At 33.0% G+C, this 16,684-nt stretch overlaps 1 protein-coding gene across 48 annotated transcripts in view; it reads right to left on the bottom strand.

Moving 5' to 3' along the window:
• slo (calcium-activated potassium channel slo) overlaps positions 1-16,684 on the bottom strand; it is a 165,564-nt gene that overhangs the window by 98,396 nt on the left and 50,484 nt on the right. For all 48 annotated transcript variants that reach the window (XM_075294203.1, XM_075294179.1, XM_075294212.1 and 45 more), the window contains 3 exons: positions 2,614-2,772; positions 1,271-1,382; positions 709-860 (listed from right to left, as the gene is read on the bottom strand). In XM_075294203.1, coding sequence (XP_075150318.1) covers positions 709-860; positions 1,271-1,382; positions 2,614-2,772 — 423 coding nt within the window. The remainder of the gene's footprint in view (positions 1-708; positions 861-1,270; positions 1,383-2,613; positions 2,773-16,684) is intronic.

Here is a 16,684-nt window from a genome sequence, read left to right as displayed (position 1 = left end):
CGATGCTAACAAACTTTTTGTTGCCAAAAATGGAAGAACTGAACTTGGTTGACATGTGGTTTCAACAAGATGGCGCTACATGCCACGCAGCTCGCGATTCTATGGCCATTTTGAGGGAAAACTTCGGAGAACAATTCATCTCAAGAAATGGACCGGTAAGTTGGCCACCAAGATCATGCGATTTGACGCCTTTAGACTATTTTTTGTGGGGCTACGTCAAGTCTAAAGTCTACAGAAATAAGCCAGCAACTATTCCAGCTTTGGAAGGCAACATTTCCGAAGAAATTCGGGCTATTCCGGCCGAAATGCTCGAAAAAGTTGCCCAAAATTGGACTTTCCGAATGGACCACCTAAGACGCAGCCGCGGTCAACATTTAAATGAAATTATCTTCAAAAAGTAAATGTCATGGACCAATCTAACGTTTCAAATAAAGAACCGATGAGATTTTGCAAATTTTATGCGTTTTTTAAAAAAAAAAAAAGTTATCAAGCTCTTAACAAATCACCCTTTATAATTTACTGAATACGGTGCAATTGTTGAAAAAGGTTTTTATCTAATTAGGCTTTAATATAAAATTTCTTTTAAATTAGAATATGCTGAAGAATTTATATTATATGTATTGCCATTTGTACAGATAACATTTATATACAATATGAAAGGAAGTTAACATTTATAATAAAGTTACAAACATATTTTTTAATACATACCAGATGTATTATACCAGCTGCTGTTAACCATACGGATATAAATATGGATACCAATTGGGCCAAGCGTATTGAACTTGATGTTTTTAAAACATTTAAATATTGCAATATATCCGGTACAGTCATAAGACGCAATGCTCGAAGAAATCGAAGACCTGCATGTGGTGTTCAGTATATTTTTGTTTTTTTTCGTATATTTTTGTATAGAAGTGTTTCAGTGAGTTTGTTTTTGTAATCGTGAGGGTATGTATTTTTGTGAAAGCATTATCATTACAATCATGCATTTCGATCAAGCAGACAAATTGTAAATCGTATTTTTTCATTTCGTTTCGGGGGGGAGTGGAAATAATAAGAAAAATAAAACGAAAAACAGAAAAAAAATAAAGAAAATTTGTGTTAATAATTTCCAACACCAGAGACAGACAGCGAAAGATATATAGAGTAACAGAGTGACAGACAGATATTAAGAACAATTTTTTTTTTTTTGATATTTAATTTGATATTTCTTTTTGACTGAATTCATAAAAGACAACAAAAACACACACACAGAATTTTGAAATCTTACCGATCCATGTTCGATCTAAATATATTGATACAAAGGACGGGGGTATTGTAAAATAATCTACAAAACTGTACATTTCTAACATAAACCAAAGTTTATCGGACGCCGCTATGAACTGAAATATAAAAGAAAAAACAAACAAGAAATTAAAACTATAAAATAAAATCTTATATGTATGATATATAATTTTCGTAGTTTTATTATTGTTGTCCATCTTCTGTTCGATTTCGAATTTACTTCGAATTATTCAATAAAACAACTCAAAATAAACATAAAAGCACATACACATATTAAAATAAAAAGCTTTTAATTTTTAAAAAAGAATATGTTTTTTGTTGTAATAAAAAAAAACTTTGAGTTATTTTGCAGTTTCACTTTCAAAATGATTGTGATTTTAAAATTGTGAAGAGGAAAGAATTTCAGAAATTATAAAGGTATTGTATCAAAACCAAACCCCATTAAAAATCACGCCTTGGGAGGTAATTAAGTGGCAAGATACATTTTTATATTTTCCTTTTTCAGGATTGAATAGAATTTTTCTAAACACGGATGAAGCTTTGAAACACTCAGAAATGTCACCAACATTACTGAGGTGGGATAATCCACCGCTGAAAAACTTTTTGGTGTTCGGTCGAAGCAGGAATCGAACCCACGACCTTGTGCATGCAAAGCGGACATGCTAACCATTGCAACACGGTGTCTCCCAAAAACACGGTTGAAGACAAAGACCGAGGGATAAATCCTCAAAGTTTACAATCAAGCAAATTAATAACAAGTAAAATTGAGAAAAAGTTGCGAAACGAATTCCCAACAGATAAAAATCTGAAGACCATAAAAGAGAGTACTCTATATAAGGATATACCCTGACTTAAGTATTTCTTTCATTGTTTCTAAAGCTGTATTCTTTAAGATTAATAAGGAAAGGATCAAATCTTAGAATACTGGCATTTGCAAATGTGCAGTGAGCGAGAGTATGTTCTTTTGGAACATAAACAATTCAATAACCGGAAAATCTAAATAAAATCTAACTAATGGAAGCTGCAGCCAACACATACAGTTTCCACATCAGTACCAATATGACACTATATTTATTAGTTTGAAATAAGGGAACCAATGTTCTCAAGCTAGGGGAATTTAAACTATATAAATAGATTAACGCTAATGAATTTATATTTATCCCACTCTCATCATTTGTATATTTTCCAAGATCTTTCACAACGTCACAATTAAAATTTCCACCAATCATTTCACGCTCAAATCAAAATAACTCTATATAAAAATTTAATAAAAATAAAATAATAAGAAATAAAAAGCAAACCAATTTGCAAACCAATTAAGCAACTTACTCGTATAAAAAAGTAAACCATGAAAAATATATTGAATGCAAGATCGATTTGTTGAGTAATGTTAGTACTCCATGGCTGACATCTTTCGACTTCTTCGTTAGATGCATCAACAAAGTATATAATAAGAGACGCAATACTAAGTATAAATACAAGTACGACCTGAAAAGATAAAGAAACAATAGGAAAGACAATTGTCATTAAATATACATACAATAATATTTATAATTTAAAAAGCTTTTTCGTGAGTTAAACCTGGGTATACGAGTATTAACATCCAGAACTACTTAGAACACTCAGCCACAAAGCCATTGAATATAATGCAGCACACATCAATTCGAATGTTTGTGAACTTATATGCCACCACAGCATAACATTCTAAATACTTCTCAAGACGTTCTTTATTATTATCAAAAACAAATGAAGAGTAAAGGATGTTTATGACCATCGGTTGATTTTTTATTAATTATATTTTTAGTATATAGATCAAGGAGATGAAGAAGGCCACTATACATACATTAGCAGAAACGATTGTTCTGTTAATGATGTTATAAGATGGATTAAAAATGGTCAAGACTTCCGAAGTTTAGCACAAAATACGGTCAGACCATTTACCCATTAGAATAGAAATGAAAATGGTTCAACCAAACTGAAAACAAGGAGAGAGCATGAAATTTGTTGCCAAAATTAATTTGAAGCACCAAACATGTTTAAAAATAGATTGAATCGAAATCTAATAGAGGAATCCCCGTCATGAAGTTAATCACTGCAGAAGTTATGACGAAATATAGCTTTCGTTTGGTATACAGGGAGAGATCATAAATAGACGAGCCGATGATAAATATGTATTGCACAGAACGATATACAAGCTACAAGACGTTGGAATATGAAGATAAATCTACACTCAAAAAAAAGTGAACTCTCTATTTCACTAAAGCCAATTTAACTTTATTTTAGTTCATGAAATTATTATGTTTGGAGAAAGTTTCCATTACTCTAACAATTTTTTGCGTACGTTAGTTAAATTAACTAAAACCGAGGAAAAAAATATACACAAATGAAGCATAACGATTAACTAAATTCGTGTCTTCCACAAAATAGTTCAGTATTTCTTTAAATTTGCAAATTTTACTACAAATGCGTTCATCATGAACTTCGTATGTCACTAAAGACATTCTTGCATTTTTGAAATCCAAATTTTTCTTTGAAACTACAAATTTTTCTTTAACAAGTAGGTTAGGTTAGGTGGCAATCCGATGTATCAGGCTCACTTAGACTATTCAGTCCATTGTGATACCACATTGGTGAACTTCTCTCTTATCATTGAGTGCTGCCCTTTATATAGCCGAGTCCAAACGGCGTTCCACCTTGCAGTGAAACCACTTAGAGAAGCTTTGAAACCATCAGAAATGTCACCAGCATTAATGAGGTGGGATAATCCACCGCTGGAAAACTTTTTTGGTGTTCGGTCGAAGCAGAAATCGAACCCACGACCTTGTGCATGCAAGGCGGGCAGGCTAACCATTGCACCACGGTGGCTCCCTTCTTTAACAAGTAAAAAAAAATTATTACGTCTAATACATTTTCCTGAATTTGTCGAAAAATATTTCCTTATTTTAATGACATCGGCGTGATGCCAGCGTTTAGTTTAAATTTTCTAAAATTAACCGAAATTTTTCTTCCTGGTGGGTTCACTGTTTTTTCAATGTAGAAAAGTCCAAGAAACCATGAAATTGAAATATTGAATGAATACTGCTGTCAGGGCTCCAAAAATTACGTTCGAAATTGACGTATGTTTAAACGCAACTTGGATAAACTTTATTAATAATCCTCTGGTTCTCAAATACCAAAGTGGAAAATTCTCAACGAATTGGTTATACGAATGCAGACCTTATACCAATCCAGACACCTGGATTGATTGTAAACAGTTGTTACTACAATTTGTTTATTAAATAATTTTTATTTTATTTATTTATTTTTTTTTCAATTGCACATAGAGAAGAAAAAAGGTTGGTACGAAGATGATCTTCGAAGAAAGAAGAAAATATGTCCGTATTTTAAGAACAAGATATCTTTGTGTTTACAATCATCATTGTTTTAGTGTTAAGATTTTGTGTAGACCCAAACATGTAAGTTTTTACACGTCGATTATGTTATAAATAAATCATCAAATTTGGCCACATAGTCTTGATGCTTATTTATTAAAATTGATGTTTTCTAATTTTCATAAAATATTATAGATATAATTGACCCCAATGATTTTAGTGCCTAGATTCTTAGCAGTTCTCTAATTTAAGACATGTTGTTTATTAGCTAGGGTTAATTTATTTCTCAGCGTATACCATTTACCAATGTCCAAATTCACTATGATTGGAAACTATTAGTTGAACATCACATGTTCTTGTACCCTGCTATGTCCGTTTAGTGTTTCGTTGTATTACAACGAGTATCAATAAATTTAAAGTTGCTTCAACAATTTATTGATTTTTTTCTACTTTCTCTTTCTATCTTATGTGCCTTTTTTTTTGTAAGACTACTTATTGTTGACCCCATAGCTTACTTCTGTTCTCAATCTATGTACTAGGACTTGTTTGCTGCAGGTTCTTTCTTTTTTCCCCCTGTCACGAAGAGTATGTAGTGCTTTTCCACGTCGAAGAGGTAGGTGATGGTTGCAGTTGTTTATTGGCTTTTGCTCCTTTTATGGGTCATAGTATTCACACGGAGCAATTTGGATGTGACTGTATCAGCCATGGTTACATCCGAGATTGAAGCAAATTTCATTTATACCATATCCCCTCCCTTTCGTGCAGTCACTCTCGCGCATATGGCGGTAGTCCTCTTTTTATTATAGTGACAGTTGGCACATTGTTTGCCGCCACAATGCTTATTGCTTTGTAATCGATAAAGAAAAAAATCTGTGGTATATAGCAGATTACTAATGTAAGAACTGTTGAGGTTCAAGTAATGATGGCAATCAATTTGTGCATACATTTCCTATTTCGTTTAGTGGATAGTAATATTTTTAAGACTGTTATAATCTCTAGTAGAAAAATTGGCAGCAGATAAGTTTTTTTGCGATACAGTGGGGTTGTGAGGGAGGTCACTTCTATAAATGTAAGGAAACTTTTTTTGCAATTTGATTATATATCTCCCTTGATTTAGATGAGCACTTAAAAAAATATTGTCGTGAGTACTAAGATTTCTTGTCCTTAAAGAAGACGCATTTCTCTGACACAAAGATTTTGTCCTTGACCAAAAGCCGATAAGCTTTTCAATGAAGTCGTTATGGCGTACATAAAATAAATGCTATAAAACTGAGGACAATTTGTCCTTAAACATATAAAATAAATAATCACAAATATTGATATCATCTTTAAATTCGATGATTCCGAAATAGGAGATGTCTTTCAACTTATTTTCAAATGCAAAGCGTATTACTACAAACATTGAATAATTATACCCTAAACCACATAGTTGTCAGGGTATAATAAGTTTGATCTGCCAAAAAATGTGCCTACCAGAAATATTGATTATAGACCCCATAAAATATATACCGATCGTCTCTGAATCATCTCCTGAGTCGATCTAGCGCTTGGTGTCCGTCCGTATGTCCATGTATTTGTTGTTCACAGGATTCCGGTCGCAATTATTAACCGATTTTGATGAAATTTGGTACAGGGAGTTTTTTGGGCACAAGGACGAACGCTATTGAATTTGGAAGAAATCGGATCAAATGTAGATATAGCTCCCATATATATGTATCGCCCGATTTCGACAAATGGGGTTACTTTGCGCTTTTTTACAAACGGATCGTCACCAAAGTTGGCAAAAAATAATCTTTTTCATCGCCCTTCAAAATTTCATCGAAATCGGTTCAGATTTAGATATAGCTCTCATATATATGTATCGCCGGATTTTCCAAAATTTGGCCATAAAACCCTTATTTATCAACCGATCTTATACAAAGTTGGCTAAATGTAATCTTCTATAGCACTAACTATATGTGCAAAAAATCATGGAAATCGGTTCATATTTAGCTATAGCTCCCATATAAATGTACCGCCCGATTTTTCTAAATTTGGCTATAAAACCCTTATTTATCAACCGATAGTACTCAAAGTTGGCCAAATGTAATCTTCGATAGCACTAACTGTATGTGCAAAATTTCATCGAAATCGGTTCAGATTGAGATATAGCTCCCATATATATGTATAGCCCGATTTTTCCCAAATTTGGCCATAGAACCCTTATTTATCAACCGTTCTTACTCAAAGTTGGCTAGATCCAGTCCTCTATAGTAATAACGGTATGTGCAAAATTTCATCGAAATCGGTTCAGATGTAGATGAAGCTCCCATATATGTATTGCCCGATTTTGAAAAATTTGCCCCTAATAACCTTATGTGTGACCATACAGGTCTCATTTCTTAACTGATCTTACTCAAATTTTGCACAAGGTAACCTTTTGTGGTATTGATCAAAGCCGCAAAATATTATGCAAATCAAAACAAATTCTTATGAAGTGAAAATTATGTATGAAAGTAACGATTTAGGAAAACCTTTCAATTGTTTTTGCTGGGTGGACACCTTCCAAATGTGGACAAAATTTAAGCGACCGAGCGTGTCCATTTTCAAAAGTTTCTCTGTAATTTATTGAGTTCTGTACTCTATTGAAATTTAATCTTTAAGGAATAAACTATTGTTCAACAAATTTCAAAAGTTTTCTTTTCTGATGCGATTCGGATGTTTAAAATGAAACAGGGTCTTAAGAGTTTGTCCCAGACTGCTTCATGAGGACCTGCTTATGGGGTAGTCCTAAGTTGTTCCAGGATGTGTCCTTTAGAAAGAGTCCAAGTCGTGCCCGAAAATATAAATTCATCCCGTCAACAACAAACCCATATTAAAGTTCCATTCCATCCCTGGTGTGTAATGGACCTGCTTATGGGGTAGTCCTAAGTTGTTCCAGGATGTGTCCTTTAGAAAGAGTCCAAGTCGTGCCCTAAAATATAAATGCATCCCGTCAACAACAAACCCATATTAAAGTTCCATTCCATCCCTACGGGAAGTGGATCAACCACAGGACCGATACAGGGTTAGTCCCTGGTGTGTATGGACCAGTCACAGTTCTGGTCCAAGCATATGGAATGGACCGGTCACTTTAACATGGGTTTGTCATTGGCTGGGAAAATTTACACTTTAGGACAACACATGGACTCATCCTAAAGGACACGTTCTGGAACAACTTAGTAGGTCTACGTCTTAGACAACTGCTCATGAAACAGTCTGGGACAAACTTTTAGGACCCTGTTTGCATCTGTATCGCACCAGAAAGGAATATGTTGAACAATAAATAATTCTGATAGTTTTATTGTAGTAAAAGTGTAGATTCAAAAAGATTTTCATATCAAGTGGGTATAAAAATCAATAAATTATATGACAATTACAAATTTTGATGAACTAGTGCCCTAGTTCCAGTCCTGTAATAGGCCCATTAGTGGCAATTTGAACTAATTTCCCGTAGGGATAGGTTTTGGCCAGAACTGGGACTGTTGTATACACACCAGAGACTAGTCCTGAACCGGACCTAGGAGTGATCCATTTCCGGTAGAGGTATTACAAAGCAACTATATCCCTAACTAATAAAAAACTAAAATTCGTCGTATGAAAGAAAAAAATATGTAACAATAATATATACTCGTACATATAAGAATATATTTAAATATAAATAAATCAAGTAACGATAAACTCAGCATTGGCTGCTCAACCAACAACAAACTACTAACGGCATCTAAAATTGTTGGATATGAATAAGAACAAGAATAAAAATTCTTGTTGTTATTCATATCCATATCTTGTTCTTATTCATTATTTTATTTGATGATACCCATTATAAAGTCAAATTAGATTTTTGGAAGTGTTCAGTATATTTAAGTCTTTTGTAGAGTTTTAACAAAGATTTCACAATTTTGTTATCCTTAGACTAATTTCATGAAAATCTTCCCGTTTTAATGTAGACCGGCTTATGGCGGGTTTGGGCATTACAGGGTTAATATGATGTCCTAAATTGTAGGGTACATACTCTTTCGTATTTAGTTAATAGGTTTTGTAGTGTACTGTATAATGAAAATATCACCACCTTCCTATAAATGCTTAAACATAGGTTACTTTAATTAAATGTGAAGCTGAAAAAAACACCCAACCGATACAATTGTTCTTCTACATACGTTAATGCATTCCATTAAAATTTACATTTACAAAGGGAATATTTAATTAAATCTGTTGGATATCTATCTGTAAGTGAATAAACGTACTCCATCACTCTTCAGTGTATGGTAATACCATCACCAATCACGACCCACTGTATGTATTGGATACCGTAGCCTTGTAACTAATGAACTTCTTCGTGGCTCTTAGATGCAATGACAAAAACTAACATAGATTGTAAGTAATCCTTGGAGTACTGTGGTGTGTGTGTGCCAATACCTGGTCACTGGCAACAATGAACAGCGTCAGTTAATTACATTCCAATGTCAGTGTGAGTAATTCTCATTTAATGGAAAATGTCTAAAATTGGCAGCCACCACTTATTTACTTTACATGGGCTGGCTAAAGTTCTCATTAAATAGTTGAAGAAATTTGTTACCATCAACCTTGGCTCAGTGCCCTGTCCTATCCATTAGGCAAACAACCAACATTCGGTTAGATGGTGGACATAGTTACCAACAAAATTGTCACGGTTATTTAATTTATTCAATGAGATGAGTAGGAGGCAGAAGGTAGTACAACAATATCCGTGTTTAAACATTAGTATAATGTTCTATAAAAAATCTAATTTTATTAAAAGGGAAGCTTGAGTGAATATATTACAAGAGGTGCTACCTCAATCCACAATGACATTTTCTATGGTCAAGGTAACAATAATGAAATGTTCATTTATTTTAAAAGAAAATGGGAGAATGTGTTTTTTTTTATCAAACGCCAAAACGATCACAATATTTGTCTTTATAAAATATAATAAGTTATTATTTAATATATATTATAATTATTTATTAAATTATTAATATATTTCAACATGATGTGATAATAAGATGGCATCTCTGAAACAACTTAATGCAACTTTGATAAATATCTCCAAACCGCATGTTGACCATTATTATTTTATGGAAAAATAGACTCTTAAGAAGATGAGTGAACAATACAATATTCACTCGTCTGACTATGGGAACTACCATTTCCTGGGGAACTCAAACTTTTTGGAAGAGGATACCTGCAAGATTATACTGCTATATCTGTGTAGAAGGTGGCACCAATTAAATTATTTTCGGTACATTCTAATTGTTCTGGAACCTAAGTTCCATTTTATCAGTATACATTAGTATGCAGTGAACCTGAGTTCACAAATAAATACTCTACCGTTTAAAAAGATCTGTACACAGAAAAAATGTCCATAGTTAAACTAACGCTAAATTTAACTTATTTTTATTGGAAAAAAATTATTTGCTTGTTAAATTTTATTATTTTTATCGAAATTTTCCACAGCTTAATGCAATCTTACTTTTTTAAGTATGTCTCAAAAATTTTATGAACTAAACGTGAGTATAAATTTCAATGACCATACACATAAGTTCAATATGAACTAAAACAAATGAAAATTTTCGTTTCCCATTCCCAAAAATAGTAAGAATGAACTACTGTATGGTTAAAATGGTCATAATTTGGCGCCAATGATTTTCTTCTTTACTTTTAGTTAATTTTATCTTCTATGAGATGATGTAATTTCGTGAGCTGCAGTTAAAAAGTACAACAGGGCATTAAAATTTCCTGGTTTTAACAACGCTTTGTGGAAATCTCAAAATATGGAATAAAATTTATTTAAATTTTCGTGCGTGGTAGTTCATTCTTCCTATAAAACAGTTCACTTTTTTTCGGTGTATATAGTGAAAACTCACAGATTTAATCTATTAGTTTTCAAGATATGGACAAATAAAATCCTATGTGATGTGCTCTTTTTAAGAATTATGGTCACATTTCATGACCATATTTAGTTAACTAATTGAAGTTTTTATTTGGCGTGCCAAAGTGGGGAACCGACATGTTCTCTCAGCAAGAATTCCAATATGAATTCTCATATAAACTAATTTTATGAAAGTTAAATTGCTTGCATGTTCACATACATTGGTAGCGAATTTTCCTTGGTTCTTTGTAGCGTGAACTTGTTGCTGTTCATTTTCTGGTGCATGACAAGGAGCAAATATGCAAATGGATGCACACAGCTCTTAAAATGGTAAAAAAATGCATTCCCTTGTGCAATTATTTCGAACATATGCTAATGAAAGTCCTTGGAGAGTAGTCAACTATGGCGTGAACAAAACTTCATATAGGTTTTATAAAGAGCTCATCCTAATAATATCCAAAAAGATTTTGGAAGTGTCTCAAAAATTTTCACTTACACTCAAAAACAGTGGGTAAGCAAATTTAAAAGAGAATTGCGTCTTAAATGTATCCTTAGTGCACTTCATATCTTCTTTGGTTCGGAAGCAATACCACAATCGGGTATGTTCTGGGTTTCACATGAAAGACTTGCGGGGAATTGTTCCCGTAGGGGTTGTTCTGCATGCAACTTTTCACCTCACAGATGGGACAACTTTGCACGGACATTTTTTAGTGGAATCTTTTATATTTGCAAAACGAAGGATTTAAAACCAAAGTGAATCATTTATTTTCAATTTTTCATATGTTTTCTATATACTTCATAAATATTGGGTGATAAAATAACATGAAAGCCATTTAAAAACAAGATTTAAAAATATACCACAAATTGTTCAAGATTCCCCTTTCACATGTTGCAAACAAAAATGGTGGTTGCTTAAAAGCAGCTGATTTTATGCATGTTCGAAACGACAGTGTTGCAAGATTTTGAGAAAACGCATTGAAACTTTTGTAATTGAAAATATGTGTGTTAATGCTTTTTATATTACAACGAAGTATGTATGAATATGATAATGCTTAAATTTTAAAAAGAAAACAAACACATTTTTTTACCAGATAAGACAAATTAAAACAATATTTTTGATTACAGATTTGCTATAAACGATTGGGCAACATAACTTCTGCAAAGTGCCGCACGCAAGAGTCAGTCAATTATAATAAACTGCGTTAGGAGTTGTCGCCGTCGAGAGAAAAAATGTATGCTTCACAAAATTATTTGTTTTTATTTATTTATAGAAACATAAAATACAAAATAATACGCATTTTTCGAATTTAAAGTACGATGAAAATTCATAAATTACATTTGCAATAGATTTTAGTGCGAATATCGATTTTTTTTTTTCGAAAGGCGTTAAATGTTTTGCGTGCAGTCCTAGTTCCTCACATTTGGAGCTTGACTCTGAACTCTTACAATAGTAAACAAAAGATAATTGGCCAAAAATGTAAGAACGATTTAATAATTTTTATAAGTATTTTACAATCCAGTAGTTTTTCTTTAGATTGCAGAACATGAGAACAAACATGAACATTGAACTTAGAAATAAAAGAATTGTGTCACATATTTGATTACATGTTTACATTTTTCTCTGCAAATCATATGATTTTCAGACTATGAATTTTCGGCAAGCGATTTCGAAAAATCTTGTTTCACGGTAAACCAAGAACAACGAACCATTTTTGGGGGAAATCAAAGTGGAAGGTGAAATCTTTTTGAAGGGAAATCCAGAACATACCCGAATGGCTAGCTTTGTTTTCAATGCGGAATTTTGAATTCTGCACTAAAAAAAATATTTAAGTGATATTAAAGATTACGCAACCTAAATTTTAGGATGCAAAATTTACAAAATATTAAGGATAAATTTCTTTAAAATAATGAAATTTTAATTAAAATAAATTTTATAATATTTGCTTCAAAAATTTTTTTCATTAAATTTAGGACACAAGTTTTGTAAATTTGAGTCCCTCCGTTAAAGTCGCATGTCTTTGAACTGAAGCTAATTTTCCTTAAAGTAAAGAAATACATTTTTGATTTAAAAAAATTGTCCTTAAATTGACTGAACTATTGAAACTTTAAATTTAAGATAAAAACGCTTCAAATATAGGCTAAGACTTATTTTGAGGATTTAGCGTCTTTGGTTTAATGTTTTTTTGGAATTAAGAAAACATTGTTTACTTTGAAGTATCCGTTATAATTTGGATTTTTAAACTGGCATTTGCTTGTACGTGAGTACCTTTATTAATAAACCGCGAAAAGAGAATGAAAATTTGATAAATGAGATCTGTATCCTAATTTTAATTTTATTGGTTCTAGATTTAAAGCCAGATAGGTCGCTAAACAATTTCTTTATTTTAAAGAAGTCGCATCTTTGGCTCGGAATCAATACCAAAATCCTTAAGGGAAGGTCAAAATCTTTGGATCCAAGTAAACTGTTTTTTTTTTTTTTTGAGTGTGACAATTAATGAAGCTCTGTTATACCAAAGTTGGCTAACCAACGGATATGTGCAGTGACATTTCTTTTTCTCAAGATGCAAAAAGTCAAAACATTTAAAGAGGATTTCATTAATTTTGAAGATTTTTTCACAATTATTAAAGGCAAGTTGGTGTTAGTCAAACAAAATTTTCTTTCATGGTAAGATACACATTTTTAAGGCGAATCATTTAATTGTAAGGTCAAAACGACTTTATTGAAAAGTTGATCGTCTTTTGGATAAGGGAAAAAAACCTATATCAAAGAAATGGGTCTTCTAGGTTACGCAAAAAACGAATACGTATTTTAAGGACATGAAATCTTTGGTCTCACGACAATATGTTTTCAGTGTATGCCAACATACTATCCACTGGGCTACATAGCTGTTACTGTTGTCAACAGACAATTATCGCTATAGCCATCAACGCACAAGCCACCCATACAGTCAAGCAGTTATATTTATAGAGTAAAGTTTTGGGCGCCCAAAATCCCATGTAAAGAAACTTGATTTGAAGGAAACATACCCTTTGAAAGTTGCCGACCTTTCCTACAAACGACGTACCAAATACAACTTTTGAAAACAGAAATAATGCACTTTTACACGTACTGAAAAAATGTTCAGCATTACATACTGCTATATCATATTCTTACAACGAAACCAAAATACAACGTTTTTAAGGCATAAAGGCATAATGGACATTGATTGAAATAAAAAGTATTATTTTAGGTTAGGTTAGGTATAGTGGCAGACCGATGTATCAGGCTCACTTAGACTATTCAGTCCATTGTGGTACCACATTGGTGAACTTCTCTCTTATCACTGAGTGCTGCCCGATTCCATGTTAAGCTCAATGACAAGGGACCTCCTTTTTATAGCCGAGTCCGAACGGCGTTCCACATTGCAGTGAAACCACTTAGAGAAGCTTTGAAACCCGCAGAAATGTCACCAGCATTACTGAGGTGGGATAATCCACCGCTGAAAAATTGTTTGGTGTTCGGTCGAATCAGGAATCGAACCCACGACCTTGTGTATGCAAGGCGGACATGCTAACCATTGCACCACGGTGGCTCCCAAGTATTATTTTTATTGCAAACATAAAAATTTTGTAATGAAAACTAATTTTTGGTGATTCAAAAAACTACAAGAAAAGAACAAAGTTTGCGATACCATTTTCCCATGCATTTTTTCTTTGCGTATATTAATTGTCAAAATTAAGCTAGTACTGTCAATTATAAGATTTAAAATCTTGTACTAGTAGTTTTACACACTGCAATAAAACAAATCGGACAGACACGATTTAGATATCCTGAAACTAATAAATACATTCAACCTTATATACATATGTGTGATTTTCAGAAAAACCATTTAAGTATTTCATCTTGATTAGTGATTCGATTGCATTCGTTATAATAAAAAGTCTTGTCATAGAATTTCTATTGGCATATCTCATAAATTTTCCAATTTTATAAATTTATCATTTGACGTAAGAGAACGTTTCGCACATTTCAAACATGGCAGAGAAAACTGAATACAGAAATTATTATTCATACTAAAACCATCATCCATTTGTCAGATTGTCTACAAGACGCCAGTTGGTTATTGGGATAATAAATCCAACCATTTGAAATTTTGTCAATTCTTTACAACCATCCATATATGTATACTACATATTATTGTAGGAAACTGTTAATTGATGGAAGGGGAATCACAATTATGTCACTTAGGGCTGGCTATCGTCAGACATGACCAGTATGTCTTTGATTGACAAGCAAATCCCCCCTTAGTAGAATATTCTTCTTGATGCCATAATAATTCAATGATGTCCAAACAGTTGTCTATCAATGCTAAGATAAGAATGGTAACTAATTTATCAATATTTATGATGTCTATTAGAAAATGAATCGACATAATTTAAAGTGTTGTACTAATCTTGAATTTTTTTAACATCATATACTTATAAGGCTTACGAATATTAAGTATCAGTTTTATTGTATTCATTACCAAGTCTGCGAACACTGACCTGCTACAATTATTGGAGAATAATGAGATTGGAATGGTAGACATGTAAACATTAATGTTTCATATAAAATATATTCTATGAAGTTGAGCTATAGGTAAACAAAACTAGTGTTGAAAGTAAGTAATACTGCCAAACTGCACGATGTTTGATTTATTGCATCGAAGTTTATTTAAGAAGAATATTATTCATGATGTAGTTCAAGCTTAATCAAAACCGGCTATTGTTGGCGAGTGAAAACACTAAATTGAAAAAATCTTATATCGAACTATAAATAACAGGTTGGCCGATAAGTCCCCGGTCTGACACATAGATGGCGTCGCTAGTATTAAATGCATATTATTTTTATATAGTACCAACCTTCAAATGATTCGTGTCAAAATTTGACGTCTGTAAGTCAATTAGTTTGTGAGATAGAGCGTCTTTTGTGAAGCAACTTTTGTTATTGTGAAAAAATGGAAAAAAAGGAATTTCGTGTTTTGATAAAATACTGTTTTCTGAAGGGAAAAAAATACGGTGGAAGCAAAAACTTGGCTTCATAATGATTTTCCGGACTTTGCCCCAGGGAAATCAACAGTAATTGATTCGTATGCAAAATTCAAGCGTGGTGAAATGAGCATTCATCAATATTTGGATATGCGGAGTCTCTGTGCAAAATGGGTGCCGCGCGAGCTCACATTTGACCAAAAACAACAACGTGTTGATGAATCTGAGCGGTGTTTGCAGCTGTTAACTCGTAATTCACCCGAGTTTTTCCGTCGATATGTGACAATGGATGAAACATGGCTCCATCACTACACTCCTGAGTCCAATCGACAGTCGGCTGAGTGGATAGCGACCGGTGAACCGTCTCCGAAGCGTGGAAAGACTCAAAAGTCTGCTGGCAAAGTAATGGGCTTCGAATTGCTTCCCCACCCACCGTATTCTCCAGATCTGGCCCCCAGCGACTTTTTCTTGTTCTCAGACCTCAAAAGGATGCTCGCAGGGGAAAAAATTGGCTGCAATGAAGAGTTGATCGCAGAAACTGAGACCTATTATGAGGCAAAACCGAAGAAGTACTACAAAAATGGTATGAAACAATTGGAAGGTCGTTATAATCGTTGTATCGCTCTTGAATGTTGAATAATAAAAACGAATTTTGACAAAAAAATGTGTTTTTCTTTGTTAGACCGGGGACTTATCAGCCAACCTCTTAGTTATAATGATATTGGTAACCTTTTGGTAGCAAATTCCATGGTGGTGAAAATGATTCTAAGAGCGGAGGCTTGAATTCACCGAAATCCAAGGAAAAATTCATAAATTCCCAATGTGATCTCTATCCGATTTCATCGAGGAAAAAAGTATTTTTTGTTTTGCAATAAACGATCGTATGTTTATTTCATTATAAAGAAGAAGATATGCCGTTAATAATGAAAAGCAACATCGCCAAATTGGCCACCACCACTATATAGCCTCATATTTTACATCTTTGAGGTCTGAATCGTTATTGAGCTGATAGCGTAGATCTTACCTTGGACGCATCCCAAATTGGCCACCACCACTATATAGCCTCATATTTTATATCTTTGAGGTCTTGAACTATTATTGAACTGATAGCGTA

Source organism: Haematobia irritans, chromosome 1, assembly GCF_050003625.1.
Source record: "Haematobia irritans isolate KBUSLIRL chromosome 1, ASM5000362v1, whole genome shotgun sequence".
Taxonomy (NCBI): Eukaryota; Metazoa; Arthropoda; class Insecta; order Diptera; family Muscidae; genus Haematobia; species Haematobia irritans.
The sequence above is the reverse complement of the archived record's forward strand: the minus strand, read 5'-3'. Positions and strand labels throughout refer to the sequence as shown.